General features: G+C 54.5%; 5 protein-coding genes across 5 annotated transcripts; 1 reads left to right on the top strand and 4 right to left on the bottom strand.

The window, feature by feature from the left end:
* Positions 1 to 802: 802 nt before the first annotated feature.
* Positions 803 to 2,784, bottom strand: EsH8_VIII_000595 (cytochrome P450; the record flags this gene model as incomplete). Its single annotated transcript, XM_083269637.1, has 10 exons — positions 803 to 927; positions 991 to 1,124; positions 1,182 to 1,262; positions 1,322 to 1,488; positions 1,554 to 1,697; positions 1,749 to 1,810; positions 1,934 to 2,082; positions 2,129 to 2,317; positions 2,385 to 2,517; positions 2,577 to 2,784. The coding sequence occupies 10 exons, from the start codon at positions 2,782 to 2,784 to the stop codon at positions 803 to 805; spliced, it is 1,392 nt and encodes a 463-aa protein (XP_083129405.1).
* Positions 2,785 to 4,586: 1,802 nt separating this feature from the next.
* EsH8_VIII_000594 (Ribokinase-like protein) lies at positions 4,587 to 5,576 on the top strand (the record flags this gene model as incomplete). The annotated part of the gene is made up of 1 exon (XM_083269636.1): positions 4,587 to 5,576. The coding sequence occupies one exon, from the start codon at positions 4,587 to 4,589 to the stop codon at positions 5,574 to 5,576; it is 990 nt and encodes a 329-aa protein (XP_083129404.1).
* A 1,732-nt stretch (positions 5,577 to 7,308) lies between these two features.
* EsH8_VIII_000593 (uncharacterized protein) lies at positions 7,309 to 7,833 on the bottom strand (the record flags this gene model as incomplete). The annotated part of the gene is made up of 1 exon (XM_083269635.1): positions 7,309 to 7,833. One exon carries the CDS (start codon positions 7,831 to 7,833, stop codon positions 7,309 to 7,311), a length of 525 nt encoding a protein of 174 aa, XP_083129403.1.
* Positions 7,834 to 8,046: 213 nt separating this feature from the next.
* EsH8_VIII_000592 (ubiquitin-conjugating enzyme/RWD-like protein) lies at positions 8,047 to 9,394 on the bottom strand (the record flags this gene model as incomplete). Its single annotated transcript, XM_083269634.1, has 4 exons — positions 8,047 to 8,175; positions 8,238 to 9,085; positions 9,167 to 9,261; positions 9,333 to 9,394. 4 exons carry the CDS (start codon positions 9,392 to 9,394, stop codon positions 8,047 to 8,049), a joined length of 1,134 nt encoding a protein of 377 aa, XP_083129402.1.
* A 611-nt stretch (positions 9,395 to 10,005) lies between these two features.
* EsH8_VIII_000591 (coiled-coil domain-containing protein 124) lies at positions 10,006 to 10,889 on the bottom strand (the record flags this gene model as incomplete). Its single annotated transcript, XM_083269633.1, has 2 exons — positions 10,006 to 10,528; positions 10,735 to 10,889. The coding sequence occupies 2 exons, from the start codon at positions 10,887 to 10,889 to the stop codon at positions 10,006 to 10,008; spliced, it is 678 nt and encodes a 225-aa protein (XP_083129401.1).
* Positions 10,890 to 19,210: the final 8,321 nt, after the last annotated feature.

The raw sequence follows: 19,210 nt of genomic DNA, 5'->3' as shown, positions 1-19,210 counted from the left end.
GTTTGTGTGCATGACTCTCACTCATGGCGTTTTTTGTTCACCGCACCCTCGTTTCGAGGGCTAAGCAAATGAGATGGGGAAAGCCACAGCCGCCATGCACAATTATTGAAGTGATGACTGCGTCGACTCGGAGCCAAGAGAGAGTTCTTTTCATGGTGGGTAAAGCTCCAGTTGGACCAGTTTGAAAGCGAATTCGGACACCGTTTACAGGAGCCCTGATGTAGGCTTGGTATGTCCACAGCTTGCCCTACCAAAGTTGACAAGATCGGCAGAGGGCAACTGCAAGTGCCTCCAGGTCTGGGTTCAGGCCCCAGACAACAGAATGACCCATTATTCAGGACATACACGTTATTGACGTGGACAATGGTTCATGGGGCATTTCTAAATGTAACACCGGCTCTATATTGCCATCGGCGGGCGTACTATTGGGTTTCCCTGGCTTGGCTATGCAGTGCAGCTGTTGTTGAGTCGTTGGTCGACCCCAAAACCATGAGCTTACTGGGCAGTCAGCTGGTTGCAGGGGACTTACCCGTTCAGCATCCGGAACATCTGGGGTCCCCTTCGACATCAACTGCGCACGGTTCCCTCAACCCCAGGCCTAAAAGCTTGGTGCTACCAGCCCCAGGAGGGCTAGAACTCCTCGCTTTGTCTTTTTTTCTTCATGGAAAAGAGAGAGACTGGCGTAGCAAGTCCTCTGCTCTTTTGCTGCGTGGCGTTATCGAGCAGTCAAAGTGCTCTGGGTGACTTTCGGTTTGACGTCAGGCGACCATTAAGTCTTGACAAGTAGGGCCGGCATATCAACTCACCAGGTTCCACCATTGGTAAACACAACCTTGGGCTCAACGACTTGGCCATCTTCTCCGATTTTCTTGCCAATATTGAGCGTGGCGAGCATTGTAGCAGCAGCTATCCAGACACTGTTGTCTGCTAGAAAGCGCCCAACGCAAACTCGGCGCCCAAAGCCGAATTGCCCAAGGGGCAAGGGCTCACCTTGGCCTCCAGACGGCTGCGGCCGATATCTGTCTGGATTGAAAGACTTGGGGTCCTGGTATATCCTCTCGTCTTGAGTCATGGCTCGCGAGTTGAAGAATACAAGGGACCTGGGAAGCAGTTGGCACTTCGTTCTAGAAGTATGCAGCTTTTCGGGCCGTTGAGGGGGAAAGAGGGGCAAATGAACCTACCCTTTAGGGATGAACATGCCGTTATAGACGTCGTCCTCCAGGGACTTGTGGGGAATTCCTAACGGTGCCAACGGTGACCACCTGGGTTTTTTTTGTCAGAAACTATCCCACGTGGACCGAAGTCGAGCGGGCAAGCACACCTGTAGACCTCCTGGACAATGTGGTCGATGTACTGGAGGGATGGTCTGTCAGAGAGATCGGGCAGTCTGTTGTGCCCGACAACCCGATCGATCAATGCCTGAGCCTTTTCCTGGATCTCGGGATGGAGAACCATGTTCAAGACGAAGACAACGAGAGTGGCCCAAGTCTGTTGGAAACTAGAGTCAGCGTTGCCTTACTCGTTAGAGTGTCATCGTCGAAGGGCGAGGTTACCGTGTCGGCCCCTGCAATGAATATGGCGCCCGCTGCACCCTTGATATCGTCAAGTGACCATTCATTTTCCAGACCCTTCTTGGCGTTGGAGATATGTGTTTCCAACAGCGTGTGTGCGAAAGACGGGTTGTCCTTGCCTCGGGCCTTGACTTGTCAGTGTTGCGGGCGTCAACTCGGCCAGGAGCGCATACTTACCAGTTCGCTTTGGGCAGCCGTGAACGGGACATCATGCAGTTTCTGTATGGCCCATCCCCATTCTCGCGCAAAATTCAGCGACCAGTCCCTAACTAGCCATTTGGGTAAATGGCGGGCTGTGGCGTGGCGAGTGTTACTCAAATGTGCAGGTCTCGGGGAGGGGCACATTTTGCATCGCTACTCACCAGGGGGGAAGATGTCGACGATACTGTTAGCCGGGGCACCACCATTTCCGGTTGCATACATGGCATCTTCGGCAATCTTGATGTATGGGTCATTGTCATCCAAGACATCGACACCATAGCTCGCTTTGAGAACAATAGCCACGGCAAACCTGGACTTGTAAGCGAAAGGACGGGTACGGTCTCGGAAAGCCTCACCTCCTCATGGACAGTTCCCAGTTCTCTGGGTTGTGTAAGATGCTGTGGATGGACTTGCGGGCCTCTGTAACCTGCAGAGGGTGCCACTGACGGACGTTTGTATTGCTGAAAGTGGTCTGCAGCAACTTTCGGTGCATCTGCCAGCGGGGTCCAAAGGGAAGGAAGGTTAGCGTCCTGCCCCAACCCATCCTATCGAGGGTGCAATCTGCTTCAGCATGCCGACATAAACTTCAGAATCGGATTTGGGGCAACATACACCTCGAAGAGAGTGAATCTGGGTCTGTCGCAGTAGTTGCCACCCCTCCGATCGAGGAGATCCTTGGCGGCTTCGACGCTGTTGAGTACCACAATGGGCTGGCCAAGAGATTTGACATAGATTACATCAGACTCTGAGAAAGTCTCGGTTACAACGAGTTTCTCGCGAGAGGGTGAAAGGGATGGGACCTACTGTATTCCTTCCCCCATTCTGCGTAAGCTTCGGCTGTTCTCTCTTTGGGTATGACACGGAGGTGGCCCAGGAGAAACTCGCCCGGCGGACCCGGAGGCAAAGGCGGGCGACTGCGTGAAAACCGTATTCTGACGAGTATTAGGATGGTGACAACGGCTATGCTGGCGATAGTTGTTGTCCATGCTGAGGTGCTTCGGTCGGGGTCCATTGTCTCGCGGACGGATGAGCAAAAGGGCTATCAGTTTACACCTGCAATAGAGAAGAATGTGGCGGGATGAAGACGGGAAAACGAGCTATGAGCAAACAAAAGTCCAGCTGAAGCGATGGCGTTGTGGAGTGAGCAACACCCTCACTTCCAAAAGCGCAAGAAGGCACATCCGTGATGAATAAGGACTTGACGCTAGGGAAGGCAGGAGACTGATTAGCAGTGAATGGCAAGGAGGAGCCCATCTGACTCTCGCACACGGCCCTTCCCTACTTGGTCCAACGGTGTGTAGAACGGCGCCGCAGGTAAGGCAGGGTAGCAAAAAGTACCTCTAGGCCACAGTGAAGGAAGGGTGTGGTAGGTAACCAACTCGCTGCTCCGGTTATTACTCCAGATGCTCTTATTTTCTAGTCGACAACTCCTTTTCTTCCCCGCCACTAGATCCTCCACCAACTCATTCATCCCATCTTGATGCAACAGCTACTAAACTCGCCCATCCACACACACACAGAAACACACACACACACATCTGCACCAATGCAACCTTGGCCTAGGCTCAGACATGATAGCACACCAACGTAGCATGAGAATGGCGTGGCGGCGAGTAGTGTAGACAACAAGGGATCGAATCTAATGGCATGCCGCATGCATTCTCAAAGTTTAATCCGGCGTGGTGTAGTTCAGTTCCACGTGTCGACCAAATGGAAACAAACGGTCGGCTCTTTCCGGCACCCGGGCTGGAGGTCGCGGCAGTGTTAATGCCGGTGCCGTGCTGTCCAGGTTTCCCTCTTTCCCTTCTGTGTCAACTTGAGAGCCGACGACCATGACGGGCGTGCGCCAGCAGAGTACTTATGGCAGGAAGTGAGAGGATATGCTCACGGTCCAGACCCTCGATGATGCCCCCAGCATATAAAGATCCCGTCTGGGCGGGCTGGCGGGTAGGAAGGGTAAAGGGGGCCCTGGCAGGCAGGTTCCAGTGCAACACCCGATCGGAATGAACATGAACGTTAAGGGGTCGGATGCGCTTACAGTAAGTAACCTTGGCTCCCCAAAGGCGGCTCCGTTCTTCGGCTCGGCTCTTCAGGTATGATTACGTAGGGTTCAGTAAAGTACGGGGGCCCTCACACCTCAACTGGCCAACTAACTGGCTAGATTTCCTAGATGACTCTAGCCACACACGCCGGCCCAAATCAACCGTCTCGACCGACTGACCCTTATTTTTTTCCTTCTCCTTTTTTCCTTTTTTCGATGCAGATTTGAGAAATCACAAATGCACCAACAGCCACCTAAAAAATGGACATTGAGCAGTGTGGAACCCCTCGTTTCCCTGCTTTCACTGCGTTTTCTGTGGATATTCTACACCAGCGCCAACAATCTAAAATGCAAGCCTTTCTGATCCCTTCCAGCCCATAGGGCAAGTCTCTCAGGCATACCCCACTTAGCCCCTGTCCATCCCCCATTCCAACTGTGAGCCTGGCAGCAGCTCATCTTCGATACCCCGCCGGGTGCATCATCATCCCACCTTCGTCCAGCGGGGTCCCCTCACCGTTCGTCGGCTAGAAAACCTCGAATTCCTCACATTCGAATCTGTGCCCCTCACCACCTGGTCTACCGTTATCCCACCTCAGTAGCCGAGCTGCATTCTTTTGCTCGGAAAGCAGCGCTTGTTGCATCTTGATATCCGATTGACGAGCTCCTCATAAGCACCACGCCAGCCCTCTTGGAGTGTCCTCGACGAACGGATTCATAGACATCTCGTCACAAACCCACGACCACTGTACGCTCACGCGCCACATTGCCCCAAAATGGCCGCCTCCAAAGCCCCCCAGATCACCGTTCTCGGCTCCCTGAACATCGACCTGACGTCTTACGTCCCCCACCACCCCCTGCCGGGCGAGACCCTTACCTCGAACTCCGTTTCCATCTCCCCTGGAGGTAAGGGTGCCAACCAGGCCGTCGCCTGCGCCAAGCTCTCCCGCTCCCGCGACGCCCCGAACGATGTCGCCTCCGAGTCCGCCTCCGTTTCCATGATCGGCGCCGTCGGCAGCGACACCTATGGCGACCTCCTGCTCAAGAACCTTGGCGAGCACGGCGTCCGCACCGACCGCATCGCCGTCGGCGAGAACCTGAAGACCGGCATGGCCATCATCGTCGTCGACGAGCCCACCGGCCAGAACCGCATCATCCTCGCTCCGGAAGCCAACTACGCCGTCACCCCCGACAAGTTCGGCTCTCTGCCCGAGACCCTCAGCCCCAAGCCTGACCTGCTGGTGATGCAGCTTGAGGTCCCCCTCGAGACCGTCCTGGCAGCCCTCCGCTCCGCAAAGTCGGCCTCCGTCCCCGTCCTTCTCAACCCGGCCCCGGCACAGCGCCTCCCCGACGAGGCCTACGACGGCCTGGCCTACCTCGTCGTCAACGAGACCGAGGCCGCCATCCTTTCCGGCTGCGACGAGTCCGAGCTCGACACCCCCGAGGGCCTCAAGCGCGTTGGCGAGTGGTTCATGGCCAAGAAGGTGGGCAACGTCGTCATCACCCTCGGCGGCCGCGGCGTCTACTACACCAACCGGGAGGGCGCAGCCGAGCTCATCCCCGCCGAAAAAGCAAAGGTCGTCGACACCACCGCCGCCGGTGACACTTTCGTCGGCTCCTACTGTGTCGCCGCCGTCAACGCCCAGGCGAAGGGCGAGGTCTTTGATATTTCCCAGGCCATCAGGAAGGCAAATCGCGCGGCGGCCAAGACGGTTGAACGCAAGGGTGCTCAGGCTTCCATTCCTTGGAGGGACGAGCTGCAGTAATGGAGCTGCAAGCAAAAGCAAATAAAAAAAACGTCAAACAAACATGCTTAAAACGAGAAGAGGACAAAAAAAAAAGTTAAAAGAGCTTCATTTGCACCATGGAAGTCTTGTGTGTCTGCCCCCTGAAACTAAGCCTAAACTACAAACTGCAAGCTCTCATGACCACCAGGCAGTCCAACTCCAGCGGTTAGACTGCTTTCTGCCTTGTCCGCGGAGTGAACCTCCTACCGACCCTCTCCTGTCAACTGCATGACTATCGGCACTGATACCGGAAACAGAAGTCCCCAAACCCCTCAGAACCCCAGGCCCCATTGAGCGTGGACTTCGCAGCGTACTCGGATAGTCCGATACTCCGGTCCCGGCCACCGGCTCATCGCGGCACGTCACGGATGACAGCACCTGCTCCCCTTGCCCCACACCGGTCGTCTGCGAGTTCGCTGCCAAAGTCCTCCGAGGTTGAGACCACCCGCCTTGGGCCGTATCTGGTCGTCGTACCGTCACGTCTTTGCCGAGGCTTGTCTCTCGCCTAGGCACTGCCGGAGGTGTTTGCAAGACTACCGGCGTATCTCCTACCGGCAACTTCAGCCAAGATCTTGATTTGGTCGGTTTGTACAGTACTGGCTGCTCTGCTGTGATATGATGAATGGCATTCCGTGCCTTCTCCGGCTCCCAGCAACTGCGAATGATGCCGAATAAAATGTTTGGCGTTGGCACTGGACATGGAGACCATGGTGATCGATGATTATGCTGTTTTATAACAGCTGTGGTGGAAGTCTCTAACGTCGTCTCTGCATTAGTAACGCCGTCGACGATGTCCGATTTGTTTTGGCAGGGGAATGCCGAATGGTTGTACGTGATTATGATGCGAAGGTATTCCAGTCGAGAATTTCCGAGCTGATACTCCAGATCATCAATCAGCTCGTCAGACCTTTGTCGGATATGGCCTGCTGGCTTTGATGTGGCAGGCAGCTGTAGATGGACGTGGGCAAGAAGCAATATCTTGTCGCCGTTGCACAAAGTTCTATGAAATCATTAGAATGTGCCAGAATATGCCGAATTGCAGCCTAACGTTTGACTGGGTTCGTCCTGAATAATTTCAAGGATGCGGTTATCACCTGCTGGAACGAGTTTTATGTTTAAGTTGTAAATACACCCGTGATTGAAGGGGCCTAAGCTTGCATTAGAATGAGCGAGAAAAGCATTAGCAAGATCAACATACCTGTAATAGACCGGTAATCATTCACAACGGGAGAGTAATCATCGTCAGCGAAGCTTCCTGGGAAAATTCGATCATTGAGTGGCCGGCACGCTTGTCCAGAAATCTCGACAGCAGCCCAGAGAGATGTCGAGCTGCCTTTGATGGCTTTGATATCTGTAGTCACAGATATTCGAGGCAAGAGAACAACTGAATCGTAAGCCGGCACCCGCTCGGCAGGTAGACCAATACATCGAGAAGAGGTATGGAATGAATGTTGTGCTAACGCTTCAATGCCATCGTATGATGACCTGGGTGTGGCACATGCATCAATACTTTCAGAACCATGCAAACCTGGCCCAGTGTCAGCGAGGAAGCCTCCCGCTATGTGCTTGAACTCACAGTTTGATCTTGGTATATTGACGTGAGAAGCTGACTTCTAGCCAGCATCGGCCACCGCTGACGTTGGCCCAGCTCTCTGGTTTCCTCTTTTCTTCACCACCACAAGAGGTTCATCAGGCGATTCGGGTGCACTGCCTAGACTCGTGTCCGTTTCAGCGCTTGTTCGTCTCGGGCTTTCTGATCCTCGTCTTCCCCCTCCAGAACGATGCCCGAATCTCTTGACCACCGTGAGCGGTTGTGGGAGCTCCGGGGCGCCCTCTGGTCCACTCTTGTGGGCGAAAAACTCCATGTCAGGCGGCTGGCTCTCGACGGGTGCCAAGTCTCCGATAGCGGCTGAAGCGGTGAAGGTGCGAATCTAGCCTGCTCGTGGATGCAGTGGTGAATTGAAGGTGTTGGTGTGTCCCTGTACGTCCGAAGGCTTTCGAGGTCTTGCCAGGAGTCTGCGTAGCTCTGGGCGCGGGCGGCGAGGCCAGTGTCTGTGGCGTTGAACTTGACGTGTCGGAGACCGAACCAACGTCTTTGGGGTCTGGGTTCGACGGCCCCGGCTGCGTCCCTGAAGTTTCGGCAGACAAAACGGGAGAGAAGTGCCCCGGCAATCAAAGGCGGCACAACAGTTGCGAGAACAATAAGGCACACAAATACGGGCGGTGATAGACCCATAGTCGGATACGAGGATAACGATGCGCCGTTGCTCTGGCTTTGAAAGATGATTATTATTCAGGGTCCTCGTAAGGTTGGAGTAAAGTTAGGTAGAAGAGGGAAGAAAGCTACCTAAGTACGGTTGCCTGCCAGCAACGGTGGAACAGGTAAGCATGTGAGGTAGGCAATGTCATAAGGTTGAGAAGTCGCCGTCAAGAAGAAAGGGGCGTTAGATCACTCGGCCGTAGGCACGCCCTGCGTGCTACTGCGTTCGTCAGGGGTTGTAGCACCACTTCCTAGAGTGCGCAGCAAGTTTTCCCGGACGGAGTCTACTTCGCTTTCCTCCATGGCAAGAAAGTGTATCTGATGCACCAGTTAGCATTTGCCCTTCCCACCATGCAACACACCTCAGTAGTCAGACTCACCAGGTCATCCCCACCGCCCGAAGTTCCGTACAGAACCGGCTCGGAAAGAGATGCGGCAATGCCCTTCTGAACCCTGTCCTCCCAAACGCCTTCCCAATTCCATTCTCCGGGCTGTCTTGGGACTGCACCTGCACCTGCGCCACCGACAGGTTTCCTTGCGATGACAGGCGCAGCCCCGCTGCTGCTGCTGCTAGGCTTCGGAGGAGCCGGCTCCTCCTCCTGTCGTTGCTCCTCTTCCTTCTTTTCATCACCATCAACAACAGCTTCTTTTGTTGTGTCTTCCTTTTGCGGTGCTGGGTCACCAGGGAAAGTCTTCCCCGCCTGCCTCTGACGCGTCCTCCACGCGTGCCATGCGCCAGGGTTCCCCGCCGCCTCGAGGGGCACCGAGTCAAGCACACCCTCGTCATCGAAGGTGCTGCGAATATACCTCAAAACCTCATACGTTGAGACCTCTCGTCTCGAAGTGTCGAGATACCCTGGAAGCGCCCCGAGAGGCGTGGCCTTGGAGTTGGGCGTCGTCGTCGTGCTGGACGGGCCTCCGCCTCTGGCGGGCGTCATGGGCGGTTGCTGCTGGCCGCTGACCTGTCTGCTTCCAGCAACACTCCGACTACCCCTACCAAACCATGCCGGGAATCCGTGTCGTAGACTGAAGCCGCCGGGAGGTAGGCGTTCGGCGTCGGTGGCGCTGACAGTGCCGTTATCTTGGATGTCGGTGGTATACATGTACGTCGTCAAGGGTGTTATCAGGGGGTGGAATATGTCTGTTGAGAAGGTGACAAGGGGCGGAAGACGAGGATAGGTGTCGGGGAACGATATCTGGAATCTCAGGTTGGCTGTGGCGTAGGGTCCTGCAAACGTCTCAGTCTCTTTCTCTGTCCATATCCGCTGCCGGTCTCTCTCATGATGGCAAGAATTCTAGGTTTCCGTACCGTGCCTCACGAACATAACACCTGACCACAGCATCGGATCCCCCGGTGTCAGGCTTACAAAAACACCTTCCGGGCAGGCTTGCTTCAAACCGGCGCTGGTATTCAGGGGTTAGCTTCACGTGTTTATTTGTCCATGCTTCAGGGGGGGATAGAATGGAAATCTCACAATTCGGCGAGGAGGTGTTGCCGCCTCAACGATGGCATACTGCCCATTCTTAGACTTGTCATATTGGATGTCGATAACTCAAACTAAAACCAATATTTAATGAGATGGACTATGCCGCGATGAGATGAAGTTGTTTGAGACGGTTGAGTAGCGACTCGTTCATGCACGAAGCAAGGCGGTCAGAAAAAGCGGTCAAGTTCTGCCGGATCAATTCCTTATCGCGATAAGGGACCTTCGCAGCGTATCTTATCGATCGTAGGAGAACGGAAAATTACCCCACCATACGGTACGTCACGAGCTACCCCGCCAAAAAATTGTTGCGATCTCGGTCATTGTGCCACCGTGATGGCGGTTAAGGCGGGAGAAAAGAAGGAGAAAGCGAGGCGGATTACAGGAAGACGGAGGCCCTGGTATCTGTAGGATTGGACTCATGCAACGCACTGCATGCTGTGTACACCAGAGTGATTCGCGCGGGGGAGCCCCCGTCTCAAGGAGAGGCAAGCTTAGATCTCGTGATCTATTCACATACGAGATGTGATAATTCTCATGCAGGTGACTGATACTTGTCGCCATCCATCCCTAGATTCATTGTGACATGTCTATGTATGGATCTTGGTGGCGTATCTCCAAGCATAGTAACGCAGGAAGGATGTGGTGCTCATGGGCTTCCCGCTTAGCTCTTGTTTCCAAGTCTGGCTTCGATCTTTCCCTTCTCCTTTTGCTTCAGCTCGGCCAGCTCCTCCCTGCTGGTATCGAATCGCGCGTTCACCTGGTTAAAGGGATTCTCCGGGCTCTTCTCAAACTCCTTCCTGATCTTATCCTTCCTCTGCTGCAGACGCAGGCCCTGGCCGCTGCCATCGTCATCCATCTCCTTGAGACGACGCTCCTCAAAGGCAGCATACGCCGCCTTGAACCGTCGCTCCGGGTGTCTGTCGATCTTGGCGTTGTCGGAAGAGCCCGTCAGCGAGAGGGCATCGAGGGCGTTGTCGATACCCGTGGCGTTGAGTGCTGCGAGTGAGCCTCCGCTGCGATCGTCGTCCAGCTGCGCCAGATCGAGTCCGCGTGTCTTCTTGACGGCTGTCTTGTTGTTCTTCGGTCCAGCTCGCCCGGGCGTGTTGGCCTCCTCCTCCTTCAGCAGCGCGTCCTTCTCGGCCTTCTTCCGAGCCGCCTCTGCCTTTTTGGCGGCCTCCGCCTCCCTGGATGAACAAAATCTTGTCAGCCATAGCTCTGATTCGTTTCCTTTTGCGGGGTAACAGATATCCCAGAAAAAAGGCGAAGAACGTGGACGGGCGTAGTGCCACAGAAGTGTGTGAGATGTGGTGCGTTGCGCCGTGTAAACCTGTTGCCGGCATTGCATCTGTCTCTTTCTCCCTCTACCGCTCTCTCTACCGTTCGTACTCACTTCTTGGCGTTGCCCTTGGCGCCCTTCTGCCATTCGGCATCATCGGCGGCCGCCTTCTTCGCGTCCTCGGCAGCGGCTTTTTGGGCTGCCGCCTCGGCCTTGCGGGCGTTCCCGGCCACCTTCTTGGTGTTGTCGGCTCCCTTCTTGCCCGCCATAGTGATGGTATTGGCGGTAGTGGTGGTGGTGGTGGTGGTGTTGGCGATGGTGGTGGTGTGCGATATGCTATGCGATGCGATGCGCTGCGACGTGCGCTATGCCTGTGCTGTATGTAGCTTGCCTGTGTCCGCGTGCGTGGTTCGTGGCTTGCGCCCAGTGGGTGCGTCAAGCAAGTCGTGCGTGGGTAGGTTGTGAAACGCGAGGGAAATGGAGAGAGGGGAGAAAACAGATTGGAAGTCGTTGTTGTCTCCTCCACAATGGCTGGATGGAGAATGTGAGCGGAGCGGAGCGTAGCGAAGGATACGGTACGGCGGGTGCGGTGGCCAGGGATGGGGTGAGGTTGCGAGGGAGGACAGTGACAAAGCCTGGAGATGGACGGTGCACGGGGAGCGCGAGTTGGTTGGTCCCGTCTCTCTGCCTGTTTGAGAACTCCGAGCCAAGCTGTCCCTTGACAAACCAGGGACGGCCACCGACAGAATCAACCGTTGCTTTCCTTGAGGGTAAGTCCCTAGGCAGAAGCCGCTCGCCCACCTTAGCCTTACTTGCGTCGCACAAAACCGAAGCAAGGTCGAGCCGACCGAGCCCAAGGTACGGAGTACTCACTCGGTGATGAAGTCGCAACCGAGATACAGTGTCGGTCTTTGTGCGACACACAGTACGGGTGATTATGGGGCCAGTCCACAGGGCGGGTGGGCAATGTGCGTCACATAGGTAGTGAGAGTCATGAGGACGTTATTCTCGTCCTCCCCGACTTCAACAAGCTCCTCGGCACAACATTCAATAGCCTGTCCTGTACACCCCGTGTGAAATCGAGTACGTCAAGACGAGCCCAAGCCGTTCGTCTCGGTGGTTGTTCTCCGCCCTCCAAACCCAGATTAGTGGCCAAACATCGTGTCCCGCAGGCCGAAATGGCCTGAATAGGGAGAGAGAGTGTGTGAGAGCTGTGTCAATTCCCTGCGATCGAATCCATTCATACAGACATTCTTCTGCCCGGCATCTTCCGTCTCGCTGTTCAATCAGCATCTCGTGTTTGAGCTTACATCGATGCAAGTCTTGCCTACGCCGCCTTCCGCGCCGTCGTACAACATGTACTGAGAACCTGTTGGCAATGTACTGGGCCACTTAAGCCTGAGCTTCACCGAGTGGACGTCTCAGCCACTCAGGGAGGGTTTCGGTCAACACGGGCTGCAGCAACACCCTGCCCTTTCAGGATCGAGGCCTGCCATCGTTGGCCGTCAGGCTACGGCGTATGTAGCTAGCTTGTTGGAGGCTCACAGCTGGCAGGCGTTGATGCGTTGCCAGGTCTGACAACCTCCAATCCATGGCATGGCAAGACTGCCCTTGTCCGCTGAGCGTCACCCCTAGATATCGATCGGATCCAGGCTCACCGGGCTACGCCTGCGTGGTTAGTCCCTTCGTGCCAATGCAGTGTTGCCTCAACACCAATCCCAGGACGCTGTCAGCAACGTCAGGGATAGCTATTCTCTCCTTCTGTTGCACATGTGGTCACAGGGAATACCTCATTCGGCGCCAAAGGGCCGACTGATACCCAACCCAAGTTTTGCCGTCGCCTCTGGCTCTGAGCCACCCCCTCCGTTGCCCGGTTCATGTTGACTGCAGCAATCAAAGTCCTCGGTCATGTTGTAACTCGTCTCTGGCTAAAAGACTGGAAATTTTGGGCGGCGGCACCTTACGTACACGTCAGCCCTGCTCTGACGTGTCCAATATGCTACGGTGCCTTCAATTGTCCATTCATAACTATTCCAACCCAAAGTGCAGTGGGCTTATCCTTGTAGTGTATGACGGGCTCAAATGGCAGAAGTTCCAGAAAAGAGCAGGATACCTAAGCTCGTTGCGAGCAGCGGATCAGAATCCCCCCCCAGTTCGGCCCGCCAAGAAATCTTACCCAGGGCTGTTCAACTACATGCCAAGGTCTGCTCTCGTTCGTACAACAGTACGTCAAGATTAGACCGCGCTTTGCAACCGGGATCATGAAACCTGTTGCCAGCCTCAAGGTCTCTAGCCACTTCGGTTGACCATGGCATTGTCATAACCCAAAGCAGCGGTGTAAGATAGATAGCAACAACAAAGCCATGACGCCTGTTGCGGGCCCATGAAAGCCACGTATCATAATGACCACATTACCAGCTTTCTGTGAGCTGTGGACATCGAATGTATTGGATTCCGGAAGCTCCGGGGCCCATGTCACCCACCCGCCCCTTTGGAGGCTCGGTGCCGGAAGGCTTCTAGGAGGCCTGGGCACGAAAGGATTTCAACACGACAATAGACGCCAAGAGGGGAAGACAAGGCGAACAGGACAAGGTCCATCGCCTCAGTTCAGGCCATCGGCCAGGATTGCTGCACCACGACGGATCATGCTGAAAGCTGTGTAACGTGGAAACCCGTCTCGGGGTGTGTAGCGGCCTTGAAGAATGCCCGCTTTTGGGACGTTCGCGGATCCAAGAGGCTCATGTGGTGGATGTCGAAGCATTGTTGGGCTAATTTGAGGTCAGAGATTCCGCACCTGGCGAGCATGCCGGGATATTATACTCCCCTGTTCCTCTTGCTGACCATGGCGCAGGCTATCCTTGCAAGCACACCCAGCATACGATTTCATGGCAAGGGATGAGAGATGTGCTTGCAGGCGGTGAGGGATCTACAGGGCTGTAACGAGTTGGTAAGTGACCTGTCACATGACGATTACGGGGAAATCTTACATGGGGCGCGCGCAGAAACACCCAATGTGGGAGTCAAGCTTTTAAGGCTTTTAGTCTAGCGATATTGTGGTGGAGATTTGCCCCTATCCAGAACTGATTTCATATTAGCAATACTGATGGCCTACCAGCCTCGTGAGTAGACTTGACCAAAGGCAAGGCTTTCTCATGGCATCCTGTTTGAATCTGTCTGCCCTCTGTGTCTCTGGCTAAGGAGTGCAGGCTAGTGGTGACGATGTCGAACCCTTGGACGTTGACTATTGCCTGGCAAAAGAAAGCGTACCGACAATCGTAATGAAACAATCGAGAACAAATGCGCTTGCAGCCCACGGGGGACCTATAGCCACCATGTGATGTTCCTTGCGCCATTCAACGACACACCACATGTCCAGCCATGCAATAGTGATAGCCGTGTATTGATTGGCATATATCGAGACGCCTTCCACCTGTCTGGTCCACTTCGCTGAGAGTGTAGCATCAAACGAATGGAAGGAGGACTATTCAAGTAGTTAGATGCTGATAAATCCAGTATTGGAATTTAGTAAGGGGGCTACTCAGTCGCTTGCTAGTCTACAGTCTTGACGAGGTGTAGTTAGTTGCACGTCCATCCGGGCAGCACACTGCAGAAATAGACCCAACCCCAAAGTGCATTTGCAAACTGCCTCGCGTGTGGACTATTGAGGTGAATAGCGGACCATTCAAACTTCGATGCGATAATCGGCGAAGTTGTTTACCATCAGGATGTGGAAGGTGTGTTTCCTTCTAGTGCGCTCACTGAATAGCCAGAATCTGTGGCCTCTGGAAAGTGCAGCGTCAAAACCCGGAGCTGATATTCATGCATGTCATTCATTCATCGTTCAAGACAGCAGACACATATAGATACATGGGCCGAAGGTATCAGAAGGAAACGTGTTAACCAAGCAAGCGTGCAATGAGTGGACCACAAGTTCACAACCCCGGCAACACATTTACAGCATAAGTTCGTGATTAAGAGCCCACTTCGTTAACCAGACCAACAACAATATTAGCAAAATGGCAAAATGAAATAGGAAATTCCGTACCATGGCCTTTAACCACAACGCCTCCCCGGAGTGGGCTCGAACCACTAACCTCCAGATTAACAGTCTGACGCGCTAGCCAATTGTGCCACCGGGGATCCTCGAAACGAGTGTGTACGAAGGAACAACCATTGGTCATGGGATCGATGGGCGGTTTTGGCGCATATGGAGAGCTGGATCTCTTCCAGTATTCCGAGATCGGGATGCTCCAGGGTTAGGGCCTCCGGGAAGCGGAGAAATCGCCGTGACAGGTATCAGTGGCGCAATGTGATAGGCTGATCGTTGACCAAAATGCAAGTAATGTTATCTTGTCCGCAAGTACGATACAAGCCTTCATTCTGTTCTATCAACTGCATTTTGCTTTTTTACAGCTTTCCCGATCATGAAGTTGCCTATGTGGATGAGCAGTACCTAATTGTGAGAAACGAACTCAGTGACCCCTGTAGTGCAGGCATATCGTTATTTAGCTGTCGGCTGTCGCGTGCCCCCTCGGCCGAGCTAGGGACTATCTATTATTCTCTTTGTAAATATGGATTGTCTCAACAAAACATGGGAGACTGACCGGATGTAACTTCGTAGGAAGCAGGGCTGGTAGCACGGGTCAAGTTTGCGAGAATCACCTCGAAATACTCGTTGGTCTTTGCGAGGGAGTTGCATGCCGCCGACTGATTCCCTGCTCTGGGTTGGAATGGAGCGTCGCTATTGCGTAGCAAAAGCAAATCGTCGGCATGACTAACTACACCCATAGGACACTAGGGTTTGCTATGGTTTGCCATGGTTTGCCAACAGACCCAACCAACGAATTAACGCACCTAATTCCGGGCTGGCGCATATTGAGCCGGGAGAAGAGCACAGAGTTATGCGTCTCCAAAAAGCAATATGATTGCCTTGTGAGACCCCTCGGTCAATGGATGGGACGACGTGGTCATGCGAAATGGTACCACATCGGGTGTGATATTGTTTGGTGTAGGAAACCGCTCCGCAGATCTAGAACAGGGGTTCACAGGCCGGGAACGCTGGGCCAAGGTAAGACGGATCTTGCAGGTTGGTTAGCATCCGACTGCGAGGCATTCCTCTATTGTTAGCCTCACGCGGACGACTCGGTGCTGATGGACATGATGCATACCGCTGGATGACAGTGTGGTCTTGGCAGTGTCTATCGGAGCAGCGTGACCAGCTGCCAGCAAACAATCAAAAGATGAGGGGGCCGGATTGCCATGTTGCGAATGGCCCAACATTGGGCCTCGCGGCGGTTGATGCAGATGGCTGCCGAGACTGTGTGCAGGGATGGTGCATCCGCGCTCCACGGACGAGGCACATGAGAGCCTTGGCCGAAGCAAGGGATTAACCGCCTGGCTTAGTCTCTAGGTAGGGTGGGATAAAATTACAATCCAGTGTGAGAAGGGTTGGATCAACAGGCATTTCGCGCTCTGAATGATTTGATGGAATTTGGGCATGCGCTGCAGCTATTTTGCAGTTTGGCTCACCGGTAGTCGAATCTGGGCGAGTGGATGGGAACAACACCGGGACCGGACAAGTTCTGACGGTATGGGCCAAGCATCACCGCAGCGAGTAGACTGAGTTCCTCCCTGCAGGCATTGCAAGAGAATGACGGGCCAAATAGGCGGTAGACGGAGGGCGGTATGCATCAACGGCCTGATGCTGCAGCCACAAAAGGAAGACTGATCAGATGATACTGCGTAGGGTGTTAGCTCATCGTTCGTGATATGACAAGTGCAGATCGTGGATGAGTTGCCAACGAGAAAGTCTCAGCTTACCAGTAATCGCCCAGCAATGGTCAGAGATGTGAGGGGACAAGAGATTGTCTGTTCCGGCGAGAGCAAATGGCCAGAAGGGTGACATTACAACACACTTTTCGAAGACGGATTCCTGTCGTACACTTCCCATCTGCGGCCACCCCAAGGCATCGAGTCAAGGCGGCACGCTGCAGAAAGGCGGAAATGAAACGGCGGGGCCGATGCTGCGTTGTTGGAAGGCAAAGAATCCCGACCCATGACCACGGGTGCATATGAAGGTATTCGCAGCTGCCTGGAGCTTCATGGCAGAAAGCTGCAGCAACCGTCCTGCCCAGCCGACTGCGCGGCGGCTTCCCACCGACGGGATGCCGACTTCCCGTTTTCGAAGCGGGCAGACGGAAGGAAGAAGCGGGAAATGCGGTCAACCAACCTTCTTTGCCATTGCCTTGGGTAGGCAGGAAAGCAGTTGGCAGGTAAGCAAGTGTACAGGTTCCTTAGGTGCCGACATATGTACCACCACGTACCTGCCTCATTCGAGGGAGGCATGGATTGGGCGATTTCTTCCCTGCATTCCTTTGTGTTTTTGAGACACATGATCCATGATCCACGATCTTCACATTCTGCCATGTCCCGTGGTGCGACTACTAGGTTTGGCATGCTACCGAAGTCCAGCACATTGACTGCGCCCACTCTTCATCCTAGGAGGATTTGCCTGCGCATCTGCATGTTCCGTCCTCCGTTTGTCCAGACGTGCAAACATGTGAGGTTCCTGCAAGCAATAAGAAATTCCTAACTGGAAGGTACAGGCAGACCGAAGCAGGGACTTTACGTGCGTACGGCCGGCTCTTTGATGCTTCCCCTGTCGAATCCAGTTCCTCACCGGCTGCATCCAAAACTGGAAATCAACCGAAGGCACATCGAGGATCGACAACCATGGCCTAGGTTGGAACAGAGCCAGAGACCAACCCCCGGAAGCGAACGGGTTCGAAGGGGTGAGAAAACGAAAAAGAAACTATGCTAAAGAGGAGAACACACTTGTCCAAGAAAAGAAACGCCGCGATGCTCATCGACCATCCATCGTTCCTCACTCATCGCATCAAATGCCAATCCCATCCTTGAACCAATGTTTCCTTTTTCTGCCCAGCAGGCATCTTTTCACCGGCCGCATCCTGCCATCACCTCAGGCCATCACATTACACAGCCGGACCAGCATCAGCAGCAACTCCCTTACCTACAGACGGCTGCGCAATGGAACCCTCAACGGATACGGCTACGGCCACACGCGGAGTTCAATTCTTGACCAATTTGACCCACCCCTTCCCCTTATTGACGCGCAAACTCAATCGCCAATCGACGCAACTGAGACAGACCCTCCAGATCGACGACAACTGACATGGCAGAAAGTTAGACAGCCTGACAAAGGACTGAGACAAACAGACCCGTCCACCGCGACGACTTCAGAACACACCCGAAGAAACGCCTGCAGAGTACAGAGTACAGTCAGCGGATACCTCATACCTTATGGAGGGACGCACTGCAGCGCCGCCCACATACAAACCGTGGACACTTGCAGTAGCCGCCCGCTCCGGCGCCGCCCACCCGCCTCGCAACAAACTACGCACACAACATACGCTACAACGTTTGATTCGAACATGGGCGGAAACGCAGCCCGCAATTTCCAACCACTTGGGACGGGGTGGATGGGACACCACATCGTGGCATTCTTGCGCACCAAAAATTTGGAGCTCCGCTCATGCTCCGCGCCTCTCCTCGACCTCATCATTGTCTCGTCGGGCCACCGGGGGGTTGATCACCATCTGGAAATGCGACAGTTCAATTCGTCCGGTACCCAGCCGTCGTTTCCCCGTGATAAAATTTTTGCCGCAAATCATGGGCTCGTTTGGCCCTGAAATTGCTTTGCGTACTCAACCCGGCTGTTTGGAGCAACCCCTGTTCTCACCCCTCCCCCCCACCGAGCCTGGGATCCCAGGTGATCCCGTACCCAGGAACCCAGAAATCAGGACCAGTGCGAGATGATACCATCCGGGGGGGGAGGAAACTTCCAGAGCGCCGAGCAGTGGTCGTTAAAGTTGTCGTCGTCTCTTCGTCATCAAACAATCGCGCCCGGCGCTTACCGCCCGAAGGAATCGCATGTTGATGCCCAGCGCCGGGGGCCTGGCATAGCCTGCCTTGCTTTGCCCGCGACTTAATCATCAATGGGTATCGTCCTCATCACCGTTAGTTGCTCCATGCCGCTCGTTTCCCTGGCAAGGCGCTCTGTTGGTCAATCGGCAGCCAGCCGGCTTGCCGACCTCGCAGCCCTCATCCAAACCATTCTAGCAATCCTCGTTGCCTCCTTCACCGTCTCGACCACTGGACCATACAGCCCCTGTGAAGCGACCAGTTGGTGGGGGCTACCTAGAACCCACCCCATCTCGTTTAGGAAGTGGGAGAGAAGCTCGAGAGAATCCACAGAAGCATTCGAAGCATCAGAATGGAGTCACAACTGGGGGCCACCAGGATCCCTCCCCGGGAAGACCGAAGATGATTCTGAAACCGACGACGAGAAGTCAAGGTTCACTGATCAGCCCTCCAAGCAGGGACATATCCTGACCTGGCCTCAGTTAGCGAGCCCCGTTCCTGACGTTGACAGGTCATGTGGTCGTGCAATTCCAAACCGGCCGTCCCATCGGAAGTGAACCACCCCTTTTCTGGATTTCTACTAGAAGCGGAAGCGGCTAGGCTCGGGCAGGGGAGAACTGGGAACGCATCCCCAGCCAATCGGCTCCTC

Source organism: Colletotrichum jinshuiense, chromosome 8 (genome assembly GCF_051148585.1).
Source record: "Colletotrichum jinshuiense chromosome 8, complete sequence".
Classification (NCBI taxonomy): domain Eukaryota; kingdom Fungi; phylum Ascomycota; class Sordariomycetes; order Glomerellales; family Glomerellaceae; genus Colletotrichum; species Colletotrichum jinshuiense.
The sequence above is the reverse complement of the archived record's forward strand: the minus strand, read 5'-3'. Positions and strand labels throughout refer to the sequence as shown.